The sequence below is a fragment of the Periophthalmus magnuspinnatus genome, chromosome 14 (assembly GCF_009829125.3).
Source record: "Periophthalmus magnuspinnatus isolate fPerMag1 chromosome 14, fPerMag1.2.pri, whole genome shotgun sequence".
Taxonomy (NCBI): domain Eukaryota; kingdom Metazoa; phylum Chordata; class Actinopteri; order Gobiiformes; family Gobiidae; genus Periophthalmus; species Periophthalmus magnuspinnatus.
In genome coordinates this window covers 4,773,851-4,798,244 of record NC_047139.1, presented here as the reverse complement: position 1 = coordinate 4,798,244, position 24,394 = coordinate 4,773,851, and the positions used below count along the sequence as shown (strand labels likewise).

The window sequence follows — 24,394 nt, the reverse complement described above, 5'->3', positions numbered from 1 at the left end:
ATCTTTATAAATTATTCACAGTATTTTCCAGAGTATAAGTCACATTTTTATACTCAGATGTGATTTATATGTGGAATATATATTTTTTCTTCATTATTATGTATTTTTTGGCTGGTGCGACTTATACTCCGGAAAATACGGTACATAAATTAGAAATGTATAATAATAAAATAATAATAATAATAATAAAAAAACATGAAAATTACAAAACACTTACCTTTAAATATGCTTTTACTAACTTTATTTTTTACTTTAATTGGCTCGGATCACCGACACGCCACACGTCTGCTCGTAATCCAGGCGTGCGTCTATATCAACGGTCCAACGGAAACAAACAAAATAACAACAGTTCCCACCTGACGACCAAAATAAAAACACTAAAATACCAAAAAACATATTATTAACATTATTTAAATAAAAGGTAAATCAAAATTAAGTACAGATATCTCAAATTTCTACTGAAGTACAGCACTTTACTACCGTATTTTCTGGACTATACGTCGCTCTGGAGTATAAGTCGCACCAGCCAAAAAATGTATAACAATGAAGGAAAAAACATGTATGTGCTGGAGTATAAGTCGCATTTTGGGGAAACTTATTTTACAAAATCTGAGACCAAGAGCAGACATTTTATCTTTAAAGTCAAGTTATAATAATAATAATAATAAAATATAGAAGAACAGTCTGAATATCAGTACATCACGCTAACGTAACACATTTATATTTATTCAGCGACATGAAGCACAGACAGAACTGAACACGTGTCTGGTTTGTTAACATAAGATATTAACAGTCAATCAGATAAATAAAGCAGAAAAAACAAGCAACAAGTTTACTCTGGATCTCACTACAAATCAATAAATCCACTGAACTCTTCATCGTCTGTGTCACTTCTGAACAAATCCACCAACTCCAGAGGAAGATGAAGCGTTCAGTGTTTCTTAGACGTCTTTTAAATTAGCGTAACGTTGAAATTTTAAGTTTTTAGTGGTACAGGAGGAGTAGATACTGGTGCACGAGCCTAGAGTGACAATAACAACGATGTGACTTTATATATTTTCATAATTCCACATATAAGTCGCACCTGAGTATAAGTCGCACCCCCGGACAAACTATGAAAAAGCGTCACTTAAACTCTGGAAAATACAGTACTTTTACTCCGTTTCATTCCGTTTACGTAAGAATCTGTTGTTAAATCCTTCACAATAATCCAATATGAGGCTTTATTCAGGTCAGTTCTACCGCACCATCCGCTTCTATACAACCCCCTGCACATCCGGGACGACACAAATGGATTCACTCATTTCCTTTCACTGTTTTTCTTATTGTTTCACACACACACACACACACACACACACACACACAATTACCTTAATGCTCCCGCGGTAAAGAACACCCATAAAGTCCATTTGCAGTAATGGCTCCTGCAGCGTGGTCTCCGGGGAGAATAGTAATGAGGTGAGCAGCCGCAGCCCGACACGTGGGGGGTATAAATTTAAGATGTTTCCTGACCTCTGGGTGCCGCCGTATCTTCAGGGTGTGGTGACTGTGATAACTGTTAAAATCGTGCCGTTTTATTGCGGTTCAGAAGAGATGGGAGGTGTTTTTAGAGTCGTAGAGGGAATAGTAAGAAGCGTTTTTGGATTTTTGCGCACGGTCAAGCGTCCAAATTTAAGTTTTGGGTACTCGTTTTGGAAAATACGGTACGCAGTCGATGGTTTTCGCCCGAGTATAAGTCGCACCAGCCAAAAAAAAAAGTATAATAATAAAGAACTATGAAAAAAGTGCGACTTATACTCCGAAAAATATGGTAAATACTGTAATTATAGTTCAGCGTTGGTGCCGTTTGTGGCCAAGGTTATTCATATTATACTTTTTACTTTTACTTCACTACATTTGAGCGTAATATCTGTACTTTCTACTCCACTATATTTTTGAACTGAAGTGAAAAGTATTTCTTATTGCTGAGGTTTATTTTTAGCAAGTTCATAATTTGAGCGAACAAAATATACAAATAAAAAGTTGATTCAGTTGTTTCTGCTGAAAAAAACGACACAAAATCACATTCAAAGCTTTATAAGACTCAAAATCTGCATGAAATACTTTACTTTTTACTCTTTAAGTACATTTTTAAACAGGTACTTTAATACTTTCTCATGTGAAACTTAACCTGAACCTGCTCAAGTGTCTGTACTTTTACTTCACTAGTAACAAAATCGAGTACTTCTTTCACTACTGCATTCTTGAAAGTAAAAATATTCATACCAGACCATGCAAAACTACAAAATACTGAGTAAATACTGCGCTCAAATGGTGGCAGAGTGGTTAGCGCCCTCACCTCTCAGTAATAAAGTCCTTCTTTCTGGGTGGAGTTTGCACGTTCTCCCTGTGTCTGCTCCGGTTCCTTCTAATGCTGATGTAAACGTGATCTATGAAAATATTTGCAGTAAACCGATAACAGATAACTCCAGAAATCAGATAACGATACTCCGGAAAATATCGTATATAGCTGGACATATGGACATCGCTAACCTGCTAGCCGCCGCGTACCAAATAGTTCGTCTCTCCGTAACTGCTGCTTTCACGCTCGTCGTTTTGGTCTTAAAATGTTCGTATTGATTGATCCTCGTGTTTTTATTTCACTATTGTGTCCGTAAATCAAGATTCGAACATTAATAACAGACAAATCAGGCGCCGTCTTTACCTAAGTTCGCTCCCGTTAGCGTTAGCAACAGGTTTGATTGACAGTGTTACTAATCGCTCGCTCCCTGCTAATGCTAATCCAGCGGTGCGGACGGGAAAGAGGCGTTACCTTCAACATCCTCGCTCCGGATTGGCTCTTTGGTTGCTATGATACTCACAGTCGGAGTTCCTATCGTGCAACTCGGCTCTAAATTCGTCGCTATAACCGCTAGCGTCGACGAGCTTCATTTGACGTCACACTCGCTTAGTCCACGTCTTCACACAGTCTATACATTGGTAGTTTTCAGATTCTAGATCCGGGACGTCAAACTCATTTTCACAAAGGGCCACATCAACAAAATGGTTGTTTTCAAAGGGCCAGATGTAACTAACTGTAAGATAAATGTCACTAAATGTAACCAAATTTAATGTACAATAAATACTTTTTAATCTTGTTAATTAACCGTTTCTATATTTATCGCTTATTCAAGTTACAAATATTACATATGGATTTGCATAGACGTGAAAAAATGGCTGTTTAACTGTATCTAAGAATAAACTGACATTTTAAGACAGTCAAACCTTTTAATTTCCTTTGTCACGGGCCACATAAAATGACGTGGCGGGCCGCATTTGGCCCACGGGCCTTGAGTTTGACACATGTGTTCTAGATGAATGTCTGATGGTGTCGCACTCTCAGGGACGAGAGACAGTTTTTCTATCGATCACGTCGCACTTTGCCATGAAATATGAAAAGTAAACGCACGAATGTTGAACCTGATCATTTATATTCGTGACTAGACCCAAGAACTCACTGTTTTACGACACTAATCTGCATTTTAACATTAATTTCCATCTGCGTTAAGTAATATTGTCCTATAGAAAGTCATGATGTCATCTGAAGCTAAACAATTACATCATTATACTAATTTAATTTATAATATTTTGACTTTTTCCCTGGATCAGCGCATTGGAAAGACGCTGTACGATCGATATAAGTCAAATATTTCCTCCGTTAGCTCGTTGCACATATGCGCCGTGTTGTTTTTAGCTACGCATTTAATTCACTTGAAGATTCACTGTGGAACTTTTCTGCATCTCTTACCATAAAGATGTTTTGCTTTGCCTGTAATGTTCCACAGTACGGTTTTAAACATGCATTTTTTTTAAGTGAGCGGGGTCTCCTCTCCACGGATCAGACCTGTAATGTGGCTATTCATTGATTTTAGGTTTATTTGCTGTACTGTGGAACATTCCAGGCAACGTAAGGCAAGCAGATAACAGGCCCTCTCCATGGAAAAGTTACATTTTGCAGCTTTAATAATGATTAATTCCTGCTCTCGGGTGTACACTTTGTAATGGCAGTTAACAGATTAAATATGAATAAAATATACAGCAAAAAAATAAAAAATAAAAATAATAGTGGTGATGATGATAATAGAATAAAATAAAAATAAAAAATAAAAATAAATACATAATAAAAATAAATAAAATACAAATAAATAATAAAAGTAAATGAATAATAAAAAAATGATAAAAATAATAATATAAATAAATAAATAATAAAAATAAATAAAATAAAAATAAATAGTAAAAGTAAATGAATAATAAAAAATGATAAAAATAATAATATAAATAAATAAATAATAAAAATAAATTAATAAATACATACATAAATAAATAAATCATAAAAATAAATAAATAAAAACTATTTTCCCCCCAAAGAAATGGTGTCCTCATTAACTTTCCACCCGTTGTTTCACTGATTACATCTCCATGTCACTCACTCAAAACATAACATATTTAGAGTGAGCTGCATTAAACAGAAAAGCCTCGAATCACAATAAAAACAGTAGCTAACAACAGCTAGCATGCTAATACGCACGTCCTTATTACCAGACAATAAAACAGCAGTGCACAGCAGACTTATTGTGACTTCGAGAGCAGCTTATACAGTATATACAGTATTTATATGTACTGAGGTAAGACAATTTTGGCTCAAATACATGGAAAAATATTGAGCGCCGGGCCTTTAAATCTCCTGCCCCTGGTTATGTGTTTATACGATCCAAACGACATTACGGTTGTGCTATATATTTACAGTTATTACAAAACAGTTCCCAAGGACAGTATCTTGGAGCACTTGGCTGTGGCGTTTTATCTGTCATCTGCAGTGCGTTACATAACACAGTGAACTTGAAAAGACACAAGCGGCCCTAAAGGACACGAGGAAACACTTAGTTGTATTACATTTGCGAGGAGCTGGACGAGGACGCGTGATGGACGGTGCTGAGCTGGCCCTCGCGGATAAACACAAAAGGAGCGGCTTTAGTGGTCAGAGCTATTGGAGTGACGGTCGGGGTCGGCGGAGATGGTAATTATGTTTGACCGATATGAGAAAATATGTGATTTCGGATGACGGAGCGTTTGTTCTGATCGGAGTCCAGTTTAGTCCAGATGTAGACGTGGTTTGGTTCTGTTTTAATCCCGGGTTTTAGTCGTAGTTTAGTCCTAATCTCCACAGTTACGTTTGTATTACAATGGCAAAATCTCAAGTTAAATTGAAACAAACTTGTAAATGGCTTAAATGAGAATCGGGAAGTGTGCGGTTGGCATGCTAGTTGCTGTTAGCTTTACCGTGAAATTAAAGAAAAGCGAATTGTAGTGAATATTTAGGACACTCGGAAGGTAAAACTCAAAAGGCGAAGCATTTCAAAAAGCTCTAGTTCTGTTTTTTCACCGTTTTAAGATGGTAAAAAATCAGGTACAGAGTCTTTATTAGTTTTACTGCGACATATTTAGCTTCTTGGCATTTCGTTTCCCAGGGCCGGTCCAGAATATAATCAGACTGAGCAGCTGCTTGGGGCCCAATGCCAGCAGGGGGCCCCCAAGAGCTCATACATTTATACTGAAAATAATATAATATATCAAGTTTATTTGTGTTTACATCAGCCTAAATATCCCTCTCAAACTACTACATTTGTTTTATTTCTATAGTAGTAAAATATCTGCTGCTGTGTTTGTTTTTGAGTCGTGCAGAGGTGAGGGCAGCTCTGTGTTTACACCGGAGCAACGACCCGACATCATGTGAATTTAAGAAACACACAACTGGAACACACAACTGGACACACAACTGGACACACTAAAATCCACCAGAAATGAAGAAAAAACGTCTAGAATTTAAAAAAATCTTAAGCCCCCTCTTATATGTTTGTGTTGTTCTTATATGTTTGTGTTGTTCTTATATGTTTGTGTTGTTCTTATACGTTTGTGTTGTTCTTATACGTTTGTGTTGTTCTTATACGTTTGTGTTGTTCTTATACGTTTGTGTTGTTCTTATACGTTTGTGTTGTTCTTATACGTTTGTGTTGTTCTTATGCGTTTGTGTTCTTATATGTTTGTGTTGTTCTTATATGTTTGTGTTGTTCTTATATGTTTGTGTTGTTCTTATATGTTTGTGTTGTTCTTATATGTTTGTGTGTTGTTCTTATATGTTTGTGTATTGTTCTTATATGTTTGTGTGTTGTTCTTATATGTTTGTGTATTGTTCTTATATGTTTGTGTGTTGTTCTTATATGTTTGTGTATTGTTCTTATATGTTTGTGTGTTGTTCTTATATGTTTGTGTATTGTTCTTATATGTTTGTGTTGTTCTTATATGTTTGTGTCGTTCTTATATGTTTGTGTTGTTCTTATACGTTTGTGTTGTTCTTATACGTTTGTGTTGTTCTTATACGTTTGTGTTGTTCTTATACGTTTGTGTTGTTCTTATACGTTTGTGTTGTTCTTATGCGTTTGTGTTCTTATATGTTTGTGTTGTTCTTATATGTTTGTGTTGTTCTTATATGTTTGTGTTGTTCTTATATGTTTGTGTGTTGTTCTTATATGTTTGTGTATTGTTCTTATATGTTTGTGTGTTGTTCTTATATGTTTGTGTATTGTTCTTATATGTTTGTGTATTGTTCTTATATGTTTGTGTGTTGTTCTTATATGTTTGTGTATTGTTCTTATATGTTTGTGTTGTTCTTATGTTTGTGTCGTTCTTATGTTTGTGTCGTTCTTATATGTTTGTGTCGTTCTTATATGTTTGTGTTGTTCTTATATGTTTGTGTTGTTCTTATATGTTTGTGTCGTTCTTATATGTTTGTGTTGTTCTTATATGTTTGTGTTGTTCTTATATGTTTGTGTTGTTGTTGTGTTGTTGTAGTTGTGTCATTCTGGATGTTTTCAGTCTGATGTTGTTCAGATAAACACAAAAACAACTGGTCAAAGTGACGAGAGCAGAGTCAGAATGTGTCAAATGTGAATCAGCAACAGCTGAACCAGGAGGGGCCCCAGAGACACATTCAGCTTAGGGCCCCTGAGAGGAGGGGGCCCCAGAGACACATTCAGCTTAGGGCCCCTGAAAGCTGGGACCGGCCCTGTTCCCCAGTTAGCTGACATAGAAGTAGATCATTTTGTGCTTTATTCTAGTCCGTGTGCTAGTTTAGGCACTGGAAACGTCCGAAAAAATGGGACAAATGGGATTCTTGGTTTGAGAGACGACACAAAGTCCAAAGTGGGATGTTCAGATAAAGCTGCACGTCGAGGGAAAAAGACGCCAGAGAACGTTTTGTGTCTTATCAGCGGCGAGTTATCAGGACTTGTGCTGGTGACGCTCCACAGAAACACAGAGGGAGGGCGGCTGAACTGATGAATGATATGAGAGAAAGAGAGAGAGATAGAGGAATAAGAGGAAGGGAGGGAGAAGGGAGGGAGCGGAAAACTAAACCAGATGCACCAGACTGAGGGAGGACAGAGACGACAGAGAGACACCTAAAATATACTTTTTTCTTCTCCTTTTGCCGAGTTTGTCACAGAATATTTATTGTGGCTGAAATAATTTGGAATTTTACATTTTTCGTGGATGATTTGGAGCCACATTCCTTATTTAAATGATAGAATTCCTGAAAATATCTTGAGGAATTTGCGAAAACAAACAAAACAAAAAAAGATTTGAAAATTTTCTGTAAATTATCACATTTGCCTCCATTGTGGAAATCGTGTCTGAAAGTAATTAAGATTATAAATAGATATTCCAGCAACCCTTACTGTTCAAACGTAAAAAAAAAATAAAAGTAAAATAAAAAATAAAAATAAAAAAAACTATAATGCTAAGGCTACAGAAATATCTACTAATCCATGTATAGTATAATAACAATTACTCATTTTTAAACAAAACCACACTCTGTAACTTCTTTGGTTGGGAGTCAAATCAATAACATCTGCAGCTTTTTACCATCTAAACTAACTTTGTAAAAATCAAAGGTTTACTGTCAAAACCAGACTTGTAGAGACTTCCATCCTGCGTTTGTGTCCAGTAGATTAGACGACTGCCACGTCCTGCTCACTGGACTCTCCAAACGAGCCTTAAGACAGAACAGAACATCCAGAACACTGCTGCTCAGGTCAGGACTAGAACCAGGAAGTACTTCACACATGTGTCCTGTGGCTCAGGTCTGTGGCTCCTGTGGCTCAGAGACTTTAAAGCAGCTCAGTGTGAACAAGTCTCTCCATGGACCAGCACCAAAGAACATCTCCCACATGAGCCACATGAACCATCTCACATGAGGAGGACTAAACCAGGACTAAACCAGGACTAAACCAGGACTAAACCAGGACTAAACCAGGACTGAACCAGGACTGAACCAGGACTGAACCAGGACTAAACCAGGACTAAACCAGGACTGAACCAGGACTAAACCAGGACTGAACCAGGACTGAACCAGGACTGAACCAGGACTAAACCGGGACTAAACCAGGACTAAACCAGGACTAAACCAGGACTAAACCAGGACTAAACATGGACTAAACATGGACTAAACATGGACTAAACACGGGGAATCAGTGTTTCACTTTTCTGCAGCTAAAACGTAAAACATTCTTCCTGAAGATGTGACTCAATATTTACAATATTGACAATATTTAAATCCAGACTCAAACTGTTCTGTTTATCTGAGAATACGACTGAAAGGGGTTTATTCTGCACTTTTCTCTTTTATTGTTCATTTTATGAGGATTAGTTTTGTTTTGATTTGTTGTATTGTGATTTTAATGTGTTTCTTATTCTGTAAAACACTTTGAATTACTTTGTGTACAAATTCCTTGCCTTTTGCTTTAAACATCTGTAGACAAAGACGTAACATCACTAGGCTCAGTCGCAAGTCAGAACTGTGGAGATGCGAGCCCAGTCACAATAAAATGCACTTATTTCCATGTAGAAGTCGTATTTTTGAGCAGTAAAAACACCTGCAATTTATGAATGCGTTGACTCATTTGGGGTTGGGACAGTCCTCTTTACGGGTGGGTTTCAGATTCAGATCGACGTGGTGATGTCATACTCCCAGACGAGGGGCGAGAGACACACGTTTTCCTGTTTATTACACAATACTTCACCATGAAAACACAAACGCTGAACCTGATATTTTAACTATATTCATTCTAGCTGCCCCCTTGTGTATTAAATATTGTTCGCCTGTTGAATGCTATGATGTCATTCGAAACGCAGCCACGGAGTACACTTAAACTGCCTTGACACTTGCCCTGGTTTGATCCCGGTTTAGTCCTGATGTAGACCTGGTTTGTTTTTGTTCTTGTCCTGGTTTAGTCCCATGTTTCTTCCATCGTGCATGTTTGAACTTCTGTTTTCTGAGCGACACAGCCCGAGTTGACCCCATGTTTTCCCCCCCTTCTTCTCGTCAGGCCCTGATCCAGCTGCCCGTCTACATCTCTCAGTGTGAGGAGGTGCGAGTGTTTTTTGAGACCAGATCAGAGGACCTTAATCCACCCAAGGAGTAAGACACATACACACACACACGTACACATATATGCTCTATAGCTCTGGAAAAGTTTTTTCTATAAAGGCGAAATCAGGACTGAAACCGTTGCGTCATAGTTTCGTGACCTGGTGCCAAGGACTGCAGTTATTTAAAACTTCAACGTACATCCAGTAGACTCTTTTATAGTTTACAGTTTAAAATGTTCTGGAAATGAATCATTATCATTTTAATCTTATGAATAAGTTCCATGTTTAAAGAACGGTTATATCGTAGTTTATCATCAGTGAAAAAAGCTACGATCTACCGAAGAATATTCTGGTTGAGCAGGGCCGTCGACTGAAATTTGGGGGCTCGGGGCAACAAGTTTCACATGCCCCCCCCCCCCCCGAATACAAGTTAATAGAATGAGAGTCAAATTGTGGGCCCCTAAACCCCGGGACAACAAACCCCTTTGTCGACTCCGCTGTGGATAAGTTGTTTTTTTCTGCACATTCGGGTGATATAACGGCGATTATCTTCATTGGCGACTATCACGGTTATATAAAATGTCAAAAAACTGTATTTTTGATTATGGTTCCATCCCTAGCGGTACCTAGACCTGTCACGATAACAATTTTTAAAGAATGTTTTTGAAGCAGTTTGAGAGAAAGTCTTAAAAACAGGACTGTGTGGTACAAAGTTATTACTCACTTACACATTCTTGTACAGGACGGCCCAAAAGTCACTGACAGTCGAAAAAAATGCATAACTCTTTTGTTTCTAAATATTTTTATTTTATTTTTTCAGAGCGTTTAGAACGACTCTTTCGACATTAATCTGAGCAAATACAGCACCAAGGAACGAACCCTCATTGTACAGCGGGACTTTGAGTCACATGGGTCAAAGCGTAAACGCCATTAAAGGAATAATAAGTGTTTTTCAAAGACAGGGGGCAGTATCTCCACAGACCTGACTAGTCCTGATTTCTTCCTGTGGGGCGATCTTAAAGAAAAGGTGTTTGTGAATAAACCTCAGACGACTTAATAAACGACTTAAAACGTGATATCGAGGATCAAATAAGAGACATAAGCCCGGAAATGATTTAAATGTGATGCAAAATGTGTTGGATCGGACTGTTCAGGAACCAAAAAACATTATTTTTACTTCTCCTAATTTAAGTTGTGATAAGTTCAAGTGTAAGTGAACAATTATAACCATATATATTCCCAAAAATCTCAGAAGGTTCAGTTTACCTACTGCTAACATTTGGCGAGTATAACTTAAGAATTATAGGAGCGACTGAAGATTTAAAAGTGTCAGTGACTTTTGGACCATTCCAGAGCATCCTAGTTATGCACCACGATGAGTTTATAAGCACTTTGCACAGCTGTTAGCTTTAGCGTCATGCAAAACTCTGCTTTCTATCAACAAAATGCTAACAATCATGCACAAAATTGACTTATTTTGACCTCAAGAGCTGCTTATACAGTCTATCTGCACTGGAGCAACACAAATTTAGCTCAAACACATGTGAAAAACCATAATCTTTTGCTTATTGACCCAAAGATTGACCCCTGCTACGAGATTACCATATGTGGGAAGGGTTAGCTACTTAAATCCAAATGAAGCTAGCGTAAATTCAGCCATTTCTTAGACAGCAAAAAGAACTTGTATCATATTTTCAGTCGTTTAAACTGGCATCTGTTTTGTAACTTCGTGTTTATCTCACTGGTCTGTGCACCTCCACGAGCGCTACACAAAAGCACACATTTGTCACCGTTCCGTGGGCTGATGTCATGTTACGTCCTGCCGCCGGGCCCCGTAATACCCGCTCATTACAGCCTCTAATGGACGTGATCTCACCGCGCCGGGCTGCTTCCTGTTGCCGCGGAAACGCACTTAACAAGTCCCCTCTTTGCTGACTGCGCGTTTTAAACATGTTGCTACATCGTGAACTGCAGACAGCTGACGGTGCATTGTATTTTAGCCTTTAAGACATGTATCCATTTGACTACCCGTTTTTTGTTTTGGTTTTTTTCCCCCGCCGGTGTGTGTGTGTGTGTGTTTGCGCAAAATGTGTCTCACGTCAGTATGTTGTGTAAGCAGCTCTTGAGGTCAAAATGAGTCCACTGAGAACTGTCTGCACTGGGAAAGCGTCGGTTAATTGATGTTAAAACTGGTATCGAAGCTAGATATTCATTTGTGTAGGGATCACTACTAAAAAGTGACATTCACAGGACAGAAATGAACTTTTCTTGAACGATTTTGAGCTGTTTCAGAACAAATATAAGACACATAGACTAGTATACGCCCGTGGAACACTATGGAACCTACTGGACACGTGAGAAAATTAAAGAAAGTACTACAATTTAATGTTGAAAATCGCATTACGAGCCAAGAGGAAGTAGAGAAGGTGAGTGTAAGTCATGGAGCTGTGTACAGTGGCAGAAATGTGGTATTAAAGTTGTGTTACGTAGGTTTTTTCATGGATGATTTGAGTTTTTGGCTCGTCTGGAGTACAAGATTGAATTACAGTTGTCCCTTCATGTATTGCGGTTCATCTTTTGCTGCTATTTCCCATGCTTTTTTACATCGTATGAGCGTGCGTCGTGTTCTGTGTCCTGATTGGCTGTTGGACTGTAGACCATTGTCCATCAGTCTCCTCCGTGCCGTGTCTCCTGTCCAGTACAGAATGTGTTCAGACAAATTTACATAAACGTTGGATCGCAGTGTGACTCTGAAGTGCTGTACGTTTGCGATTTGTTTTCTCCCCGACAAAACCCACAACGTCGATGAAACGATAGAGACGAGAGAGAGATGAGAGACAAGAGAGAGAGATGAGAGACAAGACAAGAGAGAGATGAGAGACGAGAGAGAGAGATGAGAGACAAGACAAGAGAGAGATGAGAGACGAGAGAGAGACGAGGGATGAGAGAAAGATGAGAGAGACGAGACAAGAGAGAGACGAGAGAAAGATGAGAGACGAGACAAGAGAGAGATGAGAGAAAGACGAGAGAGACGAGAGAGAGACGAGAGCGAGACGAGAGAAAGACGAGAGAAGAGAGAGACGAGAGAAGAGAGAGACAAGAGAGATGAGAGAAAGACGAGAGAGATGAGAGAAAGACGAGAGAGATGAGAGAAAGACGAGAGAGATGAGAGAAAGACGAGAGAGACGAGAGATGAGAGAAAGACAAGAGAGAGACGAGAGAGATGAGAGAAAGACGAGAGAGAGACGAGACAAGAGAGAGACGAGAGAAAAACGAGAGACGAGAGAAAGACGAGAGAGATGAGAGAAAGACGAGAGAGACGAGAGATGAGAGAAAGACAAGAGAGAGACGAGAGAAGAGAGAGATGAGAGAAAGACGAGAGAGACGAGACAAGAGAGAGACGAGAGAAAAACGAGAGATGAGAGAAAGACGAGAGAGAGACGAGACAAGAGAGAGACGAGAGAAAAACGAGAGATGAGAGAAAGACGAGAGAGAGACAAGACAAGAGAGAGACGAGAGAAAAACGAGAGATGAGAGAAAGACGAGAGAGAGACGAGAGAGAGACCCAAGTTCCGTACAGTTCACCTTTCGCAGTCGCGCTGTTCAGACAAATTTACATAAACATTGGATCGCAGTGTGACTCTGAAGTGCTGTACGTTTGCAATTTGTTTTCTCCCCGACAAAACCCACAACGTCGATGAAACGTTCTGCACCGACAAAGACGCCTACGAAGGTTTGAACTTTGAGAGAGTTTAAACGAGAGAGAAATGTGAGAAAATGTTCGAACTTTGTCTCCAGGTAGAGCTTTGACACAGTTGGGTGCCCAGTCCCACGTACGAGGACCTGTCTCCGTGATCTTGTTGCTGAGTTTGATCAGGATTATCTTAGCTGGAGATTTGTAGCTACGGTTCATGTTTTGAGTGAAATGGAGGAAATTCGCACATGTATCGTCGCACTTGATCGCTAACGTTTGGCGTATTCTCGGGCGCACTAAAGGACACAGAACACAGGTTTCATAGACTAACAGACTTCTGACCCTGGAGTTGTTTTCACGCCGGTAACTGTCAAACGGGGCGTTAACTTTAACCTCGCTGTCATCACGTCTAATGGACAGCGTCGGCCGTCGGTTCACAGTTCGTGGTGTTGAAAGAGACGACTGGGGAAAGATGTATCGGTCTCCGTGTGAAAGGGGCCTGCGTTAAAACAAAACAGTCTTGATTTGCCAGAGCGTGACATTATAAAGACAAATGTGTAATTGAAACGTGTAGTAAAGACGTTTATGGATAGCTGCCCCGTGTTAGCCAACAGCGGATTGAAAATGTGCGGTTTCAGACTTTGTTCCAGTCTCGGTGAAGCAACAGTTGCGGGAATTTGTAGTTTGAGTTGACGCAATTATCAAAAAAACTGTTCTGAAAAGCTTCTTCTTCTTCTTGGGTTAGTTTATCAGTTCAGATTTCAGTCTTTTCTCAAATATTAATCCTGCTGAAGTTAGTATTTATAACAAGAATCCTACTCGGCGTGGGGCGATAAACAACAATATCGATGATTGTGATCAAAAATGGTTGACAATAATCGTTTGTGGGACGTTTTATATCAGACGCTTTATATTTGACCCTCGATATAAACATTTGTCCCATTTACCGCCAGTCAGTACAGCGCATGCACCTCTAATACTACAAATCCCAGAATGCTTTGCGAATGTGTTGGCGCCGGCCCCCACCACTTCTGTCGACGCTCATTAGCATCTGCTCCCTGTCGTCTCACTTAAATTTAATCCACCCCTTCTGAAAAAACACACAGATGTTGTGAAATTTTTCAGTAAATATTTATTTTGGCCCCAGTTTTTAATTTTGTCCCTCTGTGAATTTGACTTTGACGCTCTTTTTTTTAAATAATCGTGATAATCGCCAACAAAGATAATCGCCAGAATGTGCAGAAAAAACTATTTATCGACAGAGGAGACGGCGAGGGGGAACAAAGGGGCCTAGAATTGGAGCCTCTTCCTATCAATTTGTATTAGAGGGGGGGGCCCCATGTGAGGATCCCTGCCCCGGGCCCCCAAATTTCTGTCGACGGCCCTGTTCATCCATAATATTCTGTGCGAAATCATATTTATTTTCACTGAGTACAACACTATACCAGGTTTTTAAACATGGAACTTATTCATTATACTAAAGTTAATCAAAGTAATGATTTATATCCTTAACATTTTTGTCTGCAACTTTAATAATCGTTTAATTATTAATCACTTTGGCCATGATAATCACACGATAGTCACACTAAATTTCAATATTGTCCCATGCATTTAAAACATAATTGCAGTCTTAATACTTGCAGCCCGTAGTAGCTGGTTCTCATTGAGACTCGGACTGTTGTCGTGTCTCTGGGCAAGACGCCGTGAAGACATATGTTTCCGCAGAATAAACATCTGCTGAAAAACTATACAAGAAAATATTACCGGAATATCACATGAAAAAGACGATGATCTAATACTGAAGCATGATAATGACTCTAAATGAAAATATCACAGTTTAACGCTATGAAAATATGAAATACTACTCCTTACCTGTCGTTTTTACGTGTAGCTTTACGTTCAGTTTGTTTCTAGTGTCGTGCGTAATCGTAATTTCGGGGCTTCCACTTCGACAAATTCCCAGACAGACCGAATTTGGACTCGCCTTACTCACCAGCGTCCCGACTTTTACGTCTTTAAACGGCGGATATTTCCTCATTTGTATTACAAGAACTTCCAGCGCGCGGTTACTCGCTTTGGATTTAACATCTGGTCGCTCAAAGTCTCGCACAAGGACAATTAAATCAGACGTGCCGTTTCTATGGAGACTGAATATCGCTATGAGGTCAGCGTTCCCAGCGGCGCCCCCTAATGTCACCTACAACTAATCATTTGAATCGGGCGACTTTGAAGCGCCGCTCGGATGGAGGCTGCTGACAGAAAGCGTTAGATAAGAGCGGTAATGTTATTCCGACGGCTCTGCGCGCTGGGGAAAGTTTAGCTCGATTCGCTTCGTGATGAATATTGAATCGTTCTTGAGCTGAAAATGGAGACGAAACGTAATGAGTAACATGTTGTAAAGAAATATATCAACGCATCCAGACTTTTAGTAGGTCTTGTGGAAGGCGAGGGGTCAGTTTACATGTCTAAATGTGCTTTTTTTTGTGGACAAAACGCAAAAACGAGGCCGGCTGGTGTAAAACGCTGTGATGCTAAGTGAGCGCTGGTGTAGTAACGGAGGTTTTACACAGGTGGCGCTGCCGTAAAGCGAGTACAATCGTTTCTATATATGACACGTCTGACTCTACAAAGTGTTTGCGTAAGTCAGGGGGGTCAAACTCAAACTCACACTGGGCCAAAATTTAAAAAAATAAGACAAATTCATGGGTCAAACTCAGTATTTATTGAAAAATTGACTGCACCTGATATGTTTATTTATTTATTTATTTAAAAGGGACAATGCGCATTAATAAACACCAGTAAAAAAAAGACAGCTGATTTTCATTCGCAGTCCCTCAACATCTAAAACGAGACAAGAGACAGGACGACACGAACGACAATCAAACAACTCCACAGATCACAAAAAAATCACACTCCACACAGTCTAAAGTGCATATTTATAAAGTGTGTATGTGGCTAAAGTGCTGCCAGTCATTTTAAAGTGCTGTAGTTTTCTAATAAATAAGTTAATTTAGTTAGACGACCAAGACACTGGAGTTTACGGAGCGTCCTCATGTCCTAAAACATTCATACATATTTACATTTTAACAGTAAAAAACAATAACAGCATGATATGTAATGTTTAGTTTTGCTTAAACACAAAATCTGGAACAACTCAAGCCTGATATTACAAACATACAGAAAATAAATTTGAAATAAAAGACGCATCAGTAGAATAAAATAAATTATGTCTCTCTCTGTAATAATTCATTTGTCCGAGGTGACCGGTAGCTCGGTTGCTAACGAGTTTCAACGTGCCGGTCTCGACTACACGCCAGCGTCCTAGCAAAGCATTCTGGGATTTGTAGTATTAGTGGTGCATGTTTTATACACCAGCGGGTCAGCTCTAATGCACTTTTTATATCATCTCACGGGCCAAATATAATTACACCGTGGCCCAGATTTTGCTCCGGGGCCTGAGTTTGACATATATGGCGTACGGTAAGGAAAACCTCTTACCCCGTCCTCCTCTCCGGCATTTGATCCATCCTTCAATCCCGGGACAACCTGTCAGGAGCAGCGGGGGCGAAATCAGAACCAGGATCTTGGACTGTTTGTAATTTATCAGGATTACAAACTTTTTTTTTTTTTTTTTTCTTACAACATTTTTCAGTCAAAGTTGCTTTACGTAACTCACGGGGCAGAGTCCGCTAACTGCTCGTCTCGCTTTGCTTGGAATAATCCACAGTAATGCATGACTGACATTACCGACATTTCTATCTCCATGGAGACAAGCGGATAACGAGATATTTTTTAAGCAATTAAAGCAATGGAAATGGAATAGATGCGAGATAAATAGATGTAATGACATTGTGGAGCATTTCAGGCAAAGCAGGTGATGGACGCCTTAACCTCCTGAGACCCGAGCTCTTGCAGGACTTTATTTGCAAAAACTATTAAGAGCCTGACCACATAGATTTTGTGTAAAAAAACAAAATGAGAAACAATTGTGCCTCTAGGAACAATGTGTCTCGTTTGTGCTGTTGACAGGAGCAGGAAGACATGTGCCTTTAAATAAAAAAATAAAACAATAAATAAAATAAATAAATACATTAAAATACAATAAAAATAAAAAATAAATTAAAATAAAAAAATTAATTAAAATACAATAAAAAATAAAAAATAAATAAATAAATTTAAATACAATAAAAATAATAAATAAAAATTTAAAAAAATAAAAAATACATTAAAATACAATAAAAATAATAAATAAATAAATACATAAAAATAAATAAAAATTAAAAAATAAATTAAAATACAATAAAAATAATAAATAAATTAAAATAAATTAAAATTAAAAAATAAATTAAAATACAATAAAAATAATAAATAAATAAATACAATAAAAATAAATAAATATTCTAAACTCTTAGAAATATTCAAACTTGAACATGTTCTTGTTGCTGTTCTTTGCACTGTGGCCTAAACAACCCAAAATGTGTTGTCCACAGATGAGGACGCCAGGTCTCAGGAGGTTAATAGAAAAGTTACATGTTCATATATACTGTAGATTTAGCGTCGTAAATATGGCAACATTTTGAACATTTTTAAATCGTACCACCACGAATCTTTGCCTCCTGCTGATTTCGCTCACTGGACTTGATATAAGACATTCGTTTTAACACAAATTGTCAATACCAACATGATTATACATGTCTAAAAAAAATAAATAATTGTAGAGTACGTTCAGAAGTGACTTTTATGCAACCGTATCTTTACTCTGTCTCCCTGTATACGCTTGTCCCTCGCTATATCGCGGTTCACCTTTGGCGGTCCTGCTGTTTCTACGATGTTTTTGTGTAATTTTGCGTGCTTTTTTTTTACAATGTCGATGAAACGTTCTGCACCGACAAAGACGCCTACGAAGGTTTGAACTTTGAGAGAGCTTAAACGAGAGAGAAATGTGAGAAAATGTTAACGCCTGTGTGAGAAAAGTGTGTAAAGTGTGTGGTGAGGGGTTTTACAGACAAAAAACATAGGATAATTGTAAAAAATAAAGCTGATACTTCACGGATTTCGCCTATTGTGGGTTATTTTTCGAACGTAAACCCCGCGATAAACGAGGGAACACAAATCTTTGGATCCTCTTGGAACAGTTCGGCTTCTGAGATTTGATATAAACATTAATAAAAAAAAAACAGTAATTGTGCGGTACTTTTATAAGTGACTTTTCTTCTTTACTTTCTCTCTTTGGATTATGCGTTTCTACCAAAGACACAAACCTCCACGCCGCTCTCGTACTGACCCCATAGGCTGCGGGGGGGAGTGGCTTAATTCCGTGAAAGCTCCTATTCATTAAAAGTGAGGATCAGGGGAAGACCTTGGTTCGACTTTTATTGAAATTGGATTAGCTTTCTGCCCGTGTCGCCTGTTGTTTGGCTGAGTGACGGGTACACAGATTTATCATGTGTTATAAATCTACAGCGCTGACGGCGATCTACTGCGCAATGCTAACCGCAGCTCAGGAAAAAGAGCGAGAAGTGAAGGAAGTGAAGCCGAGAGGAAGTAGAGGAGATGAGTGTACGTCATGGAGGCGTGTTACATGCAGTAGCCAGAAATTTAGTATTAAAAGTTGTGTTACGTAATGTTTTTCGTGGAGGATTTGAGTTTTTTGCTTCGTCTGGAGTGTTTCACAGCATGACGTTATTTAACTTATTTGTTTTTTCAATGGAGACAAGAGAAAATTGAATTACCCTGTGAACTTTAGCTAGGAAATTTTGTTTTTAATCCTGTGAAATTGTTGTATTTGGGTTTACGTGAAATCCGCGAAGTATCCGCTTTGTTTTTTACAATTATTCTATATGTTTTTTGTCTGTAAAACCCCTCACCACACACTTTATACACTTTTCTCACACAGGCGTTAACATTTTCTCACATTTCTCTCTTGTTTAAACACAAAGTTCAAACCTTCATAGGCGTCTTTGTCGGTGCAGAACGTTTCATCGACATTGTGGGTTTTGTCGGGGAGAAAACAAATTGCAGACGTACAGCACTTCAGAGTCACACTGCGATCCAACGTTTATGTAAATTTGTCTGAACACATTCTGTACTGTAAATAAAATGCTCCCTGATTTGAACAAAATATGTTTAATAGTTTTATCATTTTGAACTGTCTTACGTAATGCTTTGTACTGTAAAAAGGTAAACTGATCGATATTGCGCCACAAAACACAGCTAATCTTCAAGCTAGCTACTCCTGATCAAGAACTTGTTTAAAAAAAATAAACAAACGGGCCCAGAATTGGAGCCTCTTTCTGTTATTTTGTATTACAGTGGGGCCCATGTGAGGATTATTGCCCTTGACCTCCAAATTTCAGTCAACGGCCCTGCTCATCCATAATATTCTCTGCTAAATCGTAGTTGTTTTACTGCTGATCAAGAACTTCATTTTAAACAGTTTGCAGTGTTTCAAAGTTATCCCACACTTACCGTATCATTCAGAACATTCTAATTATTCACCACGATGAGGTTGAAGTTGTGAATGTGGAAGTAAAATTGACGTTCTTAGCGGTCTACTCTCCCATAAAAACAAAAATACTACTCTTAGCTCGCCGTTATATCACCAGAATGTGCAGAAAAAAAACTACTTATCCACAGGGGAGTCCACAGCGAGGGGGGACAAAGGGGCCCAGAAATTTAGCCTCTTCCTATTGATTTGTATTAGAGGGGGGCCATTGTGAGGCTTATTGCCCCCGGGCCCCCAAATTTCAGTCAACGGCCCTGCTCATTCATAATATTCTCTGCTAAATCGTAGTTGTTTTACTCCTGCTGATCAAGAACTTCAGAGCTAATTCTAATTATTCACCACGATGAGCTGTTAACTGCGCACTTCCTGTTTCTCGGGAAATACAATTATAATTTGATACCAAGTGTACGCTGTGGATTTGTTTGAAGTTGCGTGTACAGACGAATTTTTGGTCAAATACCCGGAAGAAAATCTGATACAAGGTTAATCTGATATCTTTAAATCAAAACAAATCTATAGTAAATCTGTTTGTTTGTTTATTACGCACAAAAAAATCCATATCATGCATTTCACAAGTTGTTTTTACTCGTGAATGTGGAAGCGAAATGCAGAAGTGACGTTCTCAGCAGTCGACTCCTTCATAAAAACAAAAATAAAACTCTCACTTCTGATTGACTTGGGGAAAAAGTATCACGGATTATTTTACCGATTTAAAATAACTGCCTGACTCTATTTTCGAACGCCGTGATGCTCCCGATGATTGCATTGCTGATCTTGGCCAGTTCTCGCTTTTCTTTTTATAGCACGATAATAGATTCACTTCTACAGCCAGAGATTTATCCTGCAATTAACAGTTTCACCAATCGAACTGTGTTTTTGAGGCTGGGAGCTGCTAATTCAGGAAGGACGACTGTGTGCCAAGGAAAACAAGCGAAAGAGTGAGTGAGTGTGGGAATAGGAGGATCGGAAAAAGACATATTGGAATATTGGTTTTAAAAGTGCCGCACCTGATATATATATATTTTTTGTCTTAAAAATGTGAAAAACTGAAGTTATTCCTCACTTACCTTATGCATTACAATCCTAATTATTCACTGCAATGAGTTTATAAGAACTTTTTACAACTCTCAACAGACCAGAGCTAACAACAACTAGCATGCTAACGTGCATATCTTGATTATCGGACAGTAAAATGCTTTCTAATAACTGGATTTCTGGACTATACGTCGCTCCGGAGTATGAGTTGAACCAGCCAAAATGCAAATTAATAAAGGAACATAAACATATATATGTCGCCCTGGACTATAAGTCGCATTTTTGGGGGGGAAATTTATCAAAAATCCGAGATCAAGAACGGACATTTTATCTTTAAAGGCAAGTTATAATAATAAGATATAGAAGAACAGTCTGAATATCAGTACATCACGCTAACGTAACACATTTATATTTATTCAGCGACATGAAGCACAGACAGAACTGAACACGTGTCTGGTTTGTTAACGTAAGATATTAACAGTTAATCAGATAAATAAAGCAGAAAAAACAAGCAACACGTTTACTCTGGATCTCACTACAAATCAGTAAATCCATTGAATTCTTCATCCTCGGTGTCGCTTCTGAACAAATCCACCAACTCCAGAAGGATACGATTTTCTTTTAGGGGGTTATTTTTGTTCAGTCTTACTCAGACGTCTTTTAAATTACCGTAATGTTAAAATTTTCAGTAGTACGGGAGAAGTAGATACTAGTTCACAAGTCTAGAGTGCCCTCGCATGGTTGTCAGTGTGACAAAAATGAAGAGGAGAATTGTTTTTTAAAATAATTTCACATATAAGTCGCATCTGAGTATAAGTCGCACCCCTGGACAAACTATTAAAAAAGTGTGACTTATACTCCAGAAAATACGGTAGACACAAACAAGTCACAGCCTACATATTTCAACCTCAAGAGCTGTTTATACATTATATCAGAAGTAATGTAGTAATATCTTCTATAATTAAAAACATAAAAGAGAGCTAATTAAAACTATAATGAACAGAAATGTCTAGCAGAGTCTTCCAAACAAGGGTTTAAAGTTATATTCCTTCACAACTTGAGAGTTAAACTTTATGGTCCAAACTCCATCAAGACATTTACCTGCAGTTTTAGAATTTCCCCAATGATTTCCTGATTACTGCCCTCGAGATAACGCAATAAAATGTGAGATTTTTGAATTTTTGGTCAACATTGCGCACCTCTAGTCAATACTTCCTCAACAGTCCTCCAGGGTGGGATTTGTAGAAGGTTGTCATTTGGGAGCAAGAAGCGTTTTACTCAAATACGTTGGGGGAAAAACGGGCACAGGCTCTTTAAATCTGTTCAAAAAGAATCGGCTCTTTCCTCTGGTCATGCGAGGGCATCTGGAGACGGCGTTATCCTGGAGGGGCGGTGGACTATTATTGTCAGTGATGTCCAAAGCAGATATAGCAGCTGCTCTGTTGAATTTAACGTCGGCCTATGTTTCACAGACGGGTTTTATCTAGAGGCTCCTTTTTCCCCTCGTTCACATGTGACAGCGTATAATTTAGCCGTACTTTAATACATCGGGAATACCACTTACGCTGCAGTGGAATCGATACACGGATAAATGAACGGTCAACCGCGGTATTGATTTTGGGAGACAACTATTTGTTCACTGTATCACTCACTATGATTTCAGACTAAAAGCTGCACAAGTTAATTTAGATCAAGTCTGTGTAGCGACGCGGTTTGATGGATGGAACTAATCAACGTGTTATGGACGATTTCAAAGTATAAACAGAGCTTAAACGGCCTGGACCAGAGCTATCCCATGTATTTAAGAGTTTTTTTTCTTACTTCAGTACAGATTATATCCAAAAGTGACCCAAAATATGTCATTATTATGCCCAAAAGTCACTGACAGTTGAAAAACATGCATAACTCTTTTGTTTTTAAATATTTTTCTTTCATTTTTTCAGAGCGTTTAGATCGACTCTTCCCACATTAATCTGAGCAAATACAGCACCGAGGAACAAACCGTCATTGTACAGTGGAACTTTGAGTCACATGGGTCAAAGCGTAAACGCCATTAAAGGAATAATAAGTGTTTTTCAAAGACAGGGGGCAGTTTGTGATCTCCACAGACCTGACTAGTCCTGATTTCTTCATGTGGGACGATCTTAAAGAAAAGGTGTTTGTGAATAAACCTCAGACGACTTAATAAACGACTTAAAACGTGATATCGAGGATCAAATAAGAGACATAAGCCCGGAAATGATTTTAAATGTTATGTAAAGTGTGTTGGATCGGGCTTTTCAGTGCAAAACCGAAAATGGTGGACACTTCCTCTAGTTTAAGTCGGGATAAGTTCAAGTGTAAGTGAACAATTATAACCGTATATATCGCCAAAAATCTCGGAAAGGTTCAGTTTATCTACGGCTAAAATTTGGTGAGTAAAACTTAAGACTTACAGGAGCTACTGAAGATTTAAAAGCGTCCGTGACTTTTAAATAAGCAGTCCTCGGGGTCAAACTAAGTCCTCTGCGTACTGTCTGCGTCTAATTTAATGGGTTTGATTGTCCGATAATCAGGAAGCGATGCGAGCGGATGACAAAACTCCGCTCTGACGGTGAATATTTACGATGTTCCGAATGCGTAAAGTCAGTGAGGAATAACTTTGGATGAATGCAAACCGTTTAAAACAAGCTACTTCTTTTTTTCACGTTTTTAAGACGGTAAAAGCGTCAGATACGGCGCCTTTAACATTTCCTTTCAGCGCAAAAATGATATAATAATACAAAAGAGACTGCGCTTTCGAGGAGACGGATCGCTTAATGCCGTACTGTGAAACTTTCCAGCCAGAGCAATAACATCTTCATGGAGACTACGGTAGAAAGTCGTGAATCGTTTAAACACTGCACTTTAAATAATGAATCACTTGAAATTGGACTGGTTGATGTATTTTCTCGTACTTTGCTTTATAATTGTTTTTTATTTTATTTTCAGGGAACCGCTTGGAAGAAAAAAAAACAGGTAAGATTATTTTATGCCATTAGATTTACAATAAACCTGCTTAAAGTAAAAAAAAATACACAGTCAAAGTACTATTTTACAGAGGCATTGTCGCCCTCTAGTGACCATGCATATGTTTTTTTTTAATATTTTGCTTTGTAACGCATGTTAAAAAAATGATTGTTCCTTTTTCTTTTAATATCCATGACTTGCTGCATGACGTGTTGTTCAGTCTTTTCCATCCATTTTCCTTCTCATCAGGGATTGTGGAGCGAGCGACTACTTTCCTAAAGCGAGGTAGTAGCACACTGCCATGCTCTGGGCTGTGCTTGTGTGTGTGTGACCGGGACGGGCTCGTGTGCTAACGGGCTAACGCTAACAGCCTGTCGGTTGTTTCGTTGGTTAACCCTCTCCTCTCCATCGGCCCGGGGCAGGTGGGATGTAGCTGCGGGGGCTTCTGTCTGATCCACAATCTGGGAAAAATGCTCAAATCGCACTTTTTGTGTTGCTGGCTTCAAGTCGTGGCAGGTTTCTGTAAAGATTTGGGCAAAGTTTCTCCTAGAAGAGTAGCTTAAACCATAACAGGGGTCACATAGCACTGAAGGTCAACTATTAGCGTACTCGTTCATCACTGAAGTATCTGTAATTGGTCCCGTTTATTTTCTAAAATTGTACTACTACTTTGGAGGAGCAGAGCTTAAAGGTGCACTGTGTTTAAA

The 24,394-nt window shown here is 38.6% G+C and overlaps 1 protein-coding gene across 1 annotated transcript in view; it reads left to right on the top strand.

Moving 5' to 3' along the window:
- Window positions 1-24,394, top strand: part of sh3pxd2b (SH3 and PX domains 2B) — an 83,818-nt gene that overhangs the window by 41,207 nt on the left and 18,217 nt on the right. The window contains exons 5-7 of the mRNA XM_055226395.1: window positions 9,423-9,514; window positions 23,670-23,690; window positions 23,932-23,975. Of these exons, the coding sequence (XP_055082370.1) occupies window positions 9,423-9,514; window positions 23,670-23,690; window positions 23,932-23,975 (157 nt within the window). The remainder of the gene's footprint in view (window positions 1-9,422; window positions 9,515-23,669; window positions 23,691-23,931; window positions 23,976-24,394) is intronic.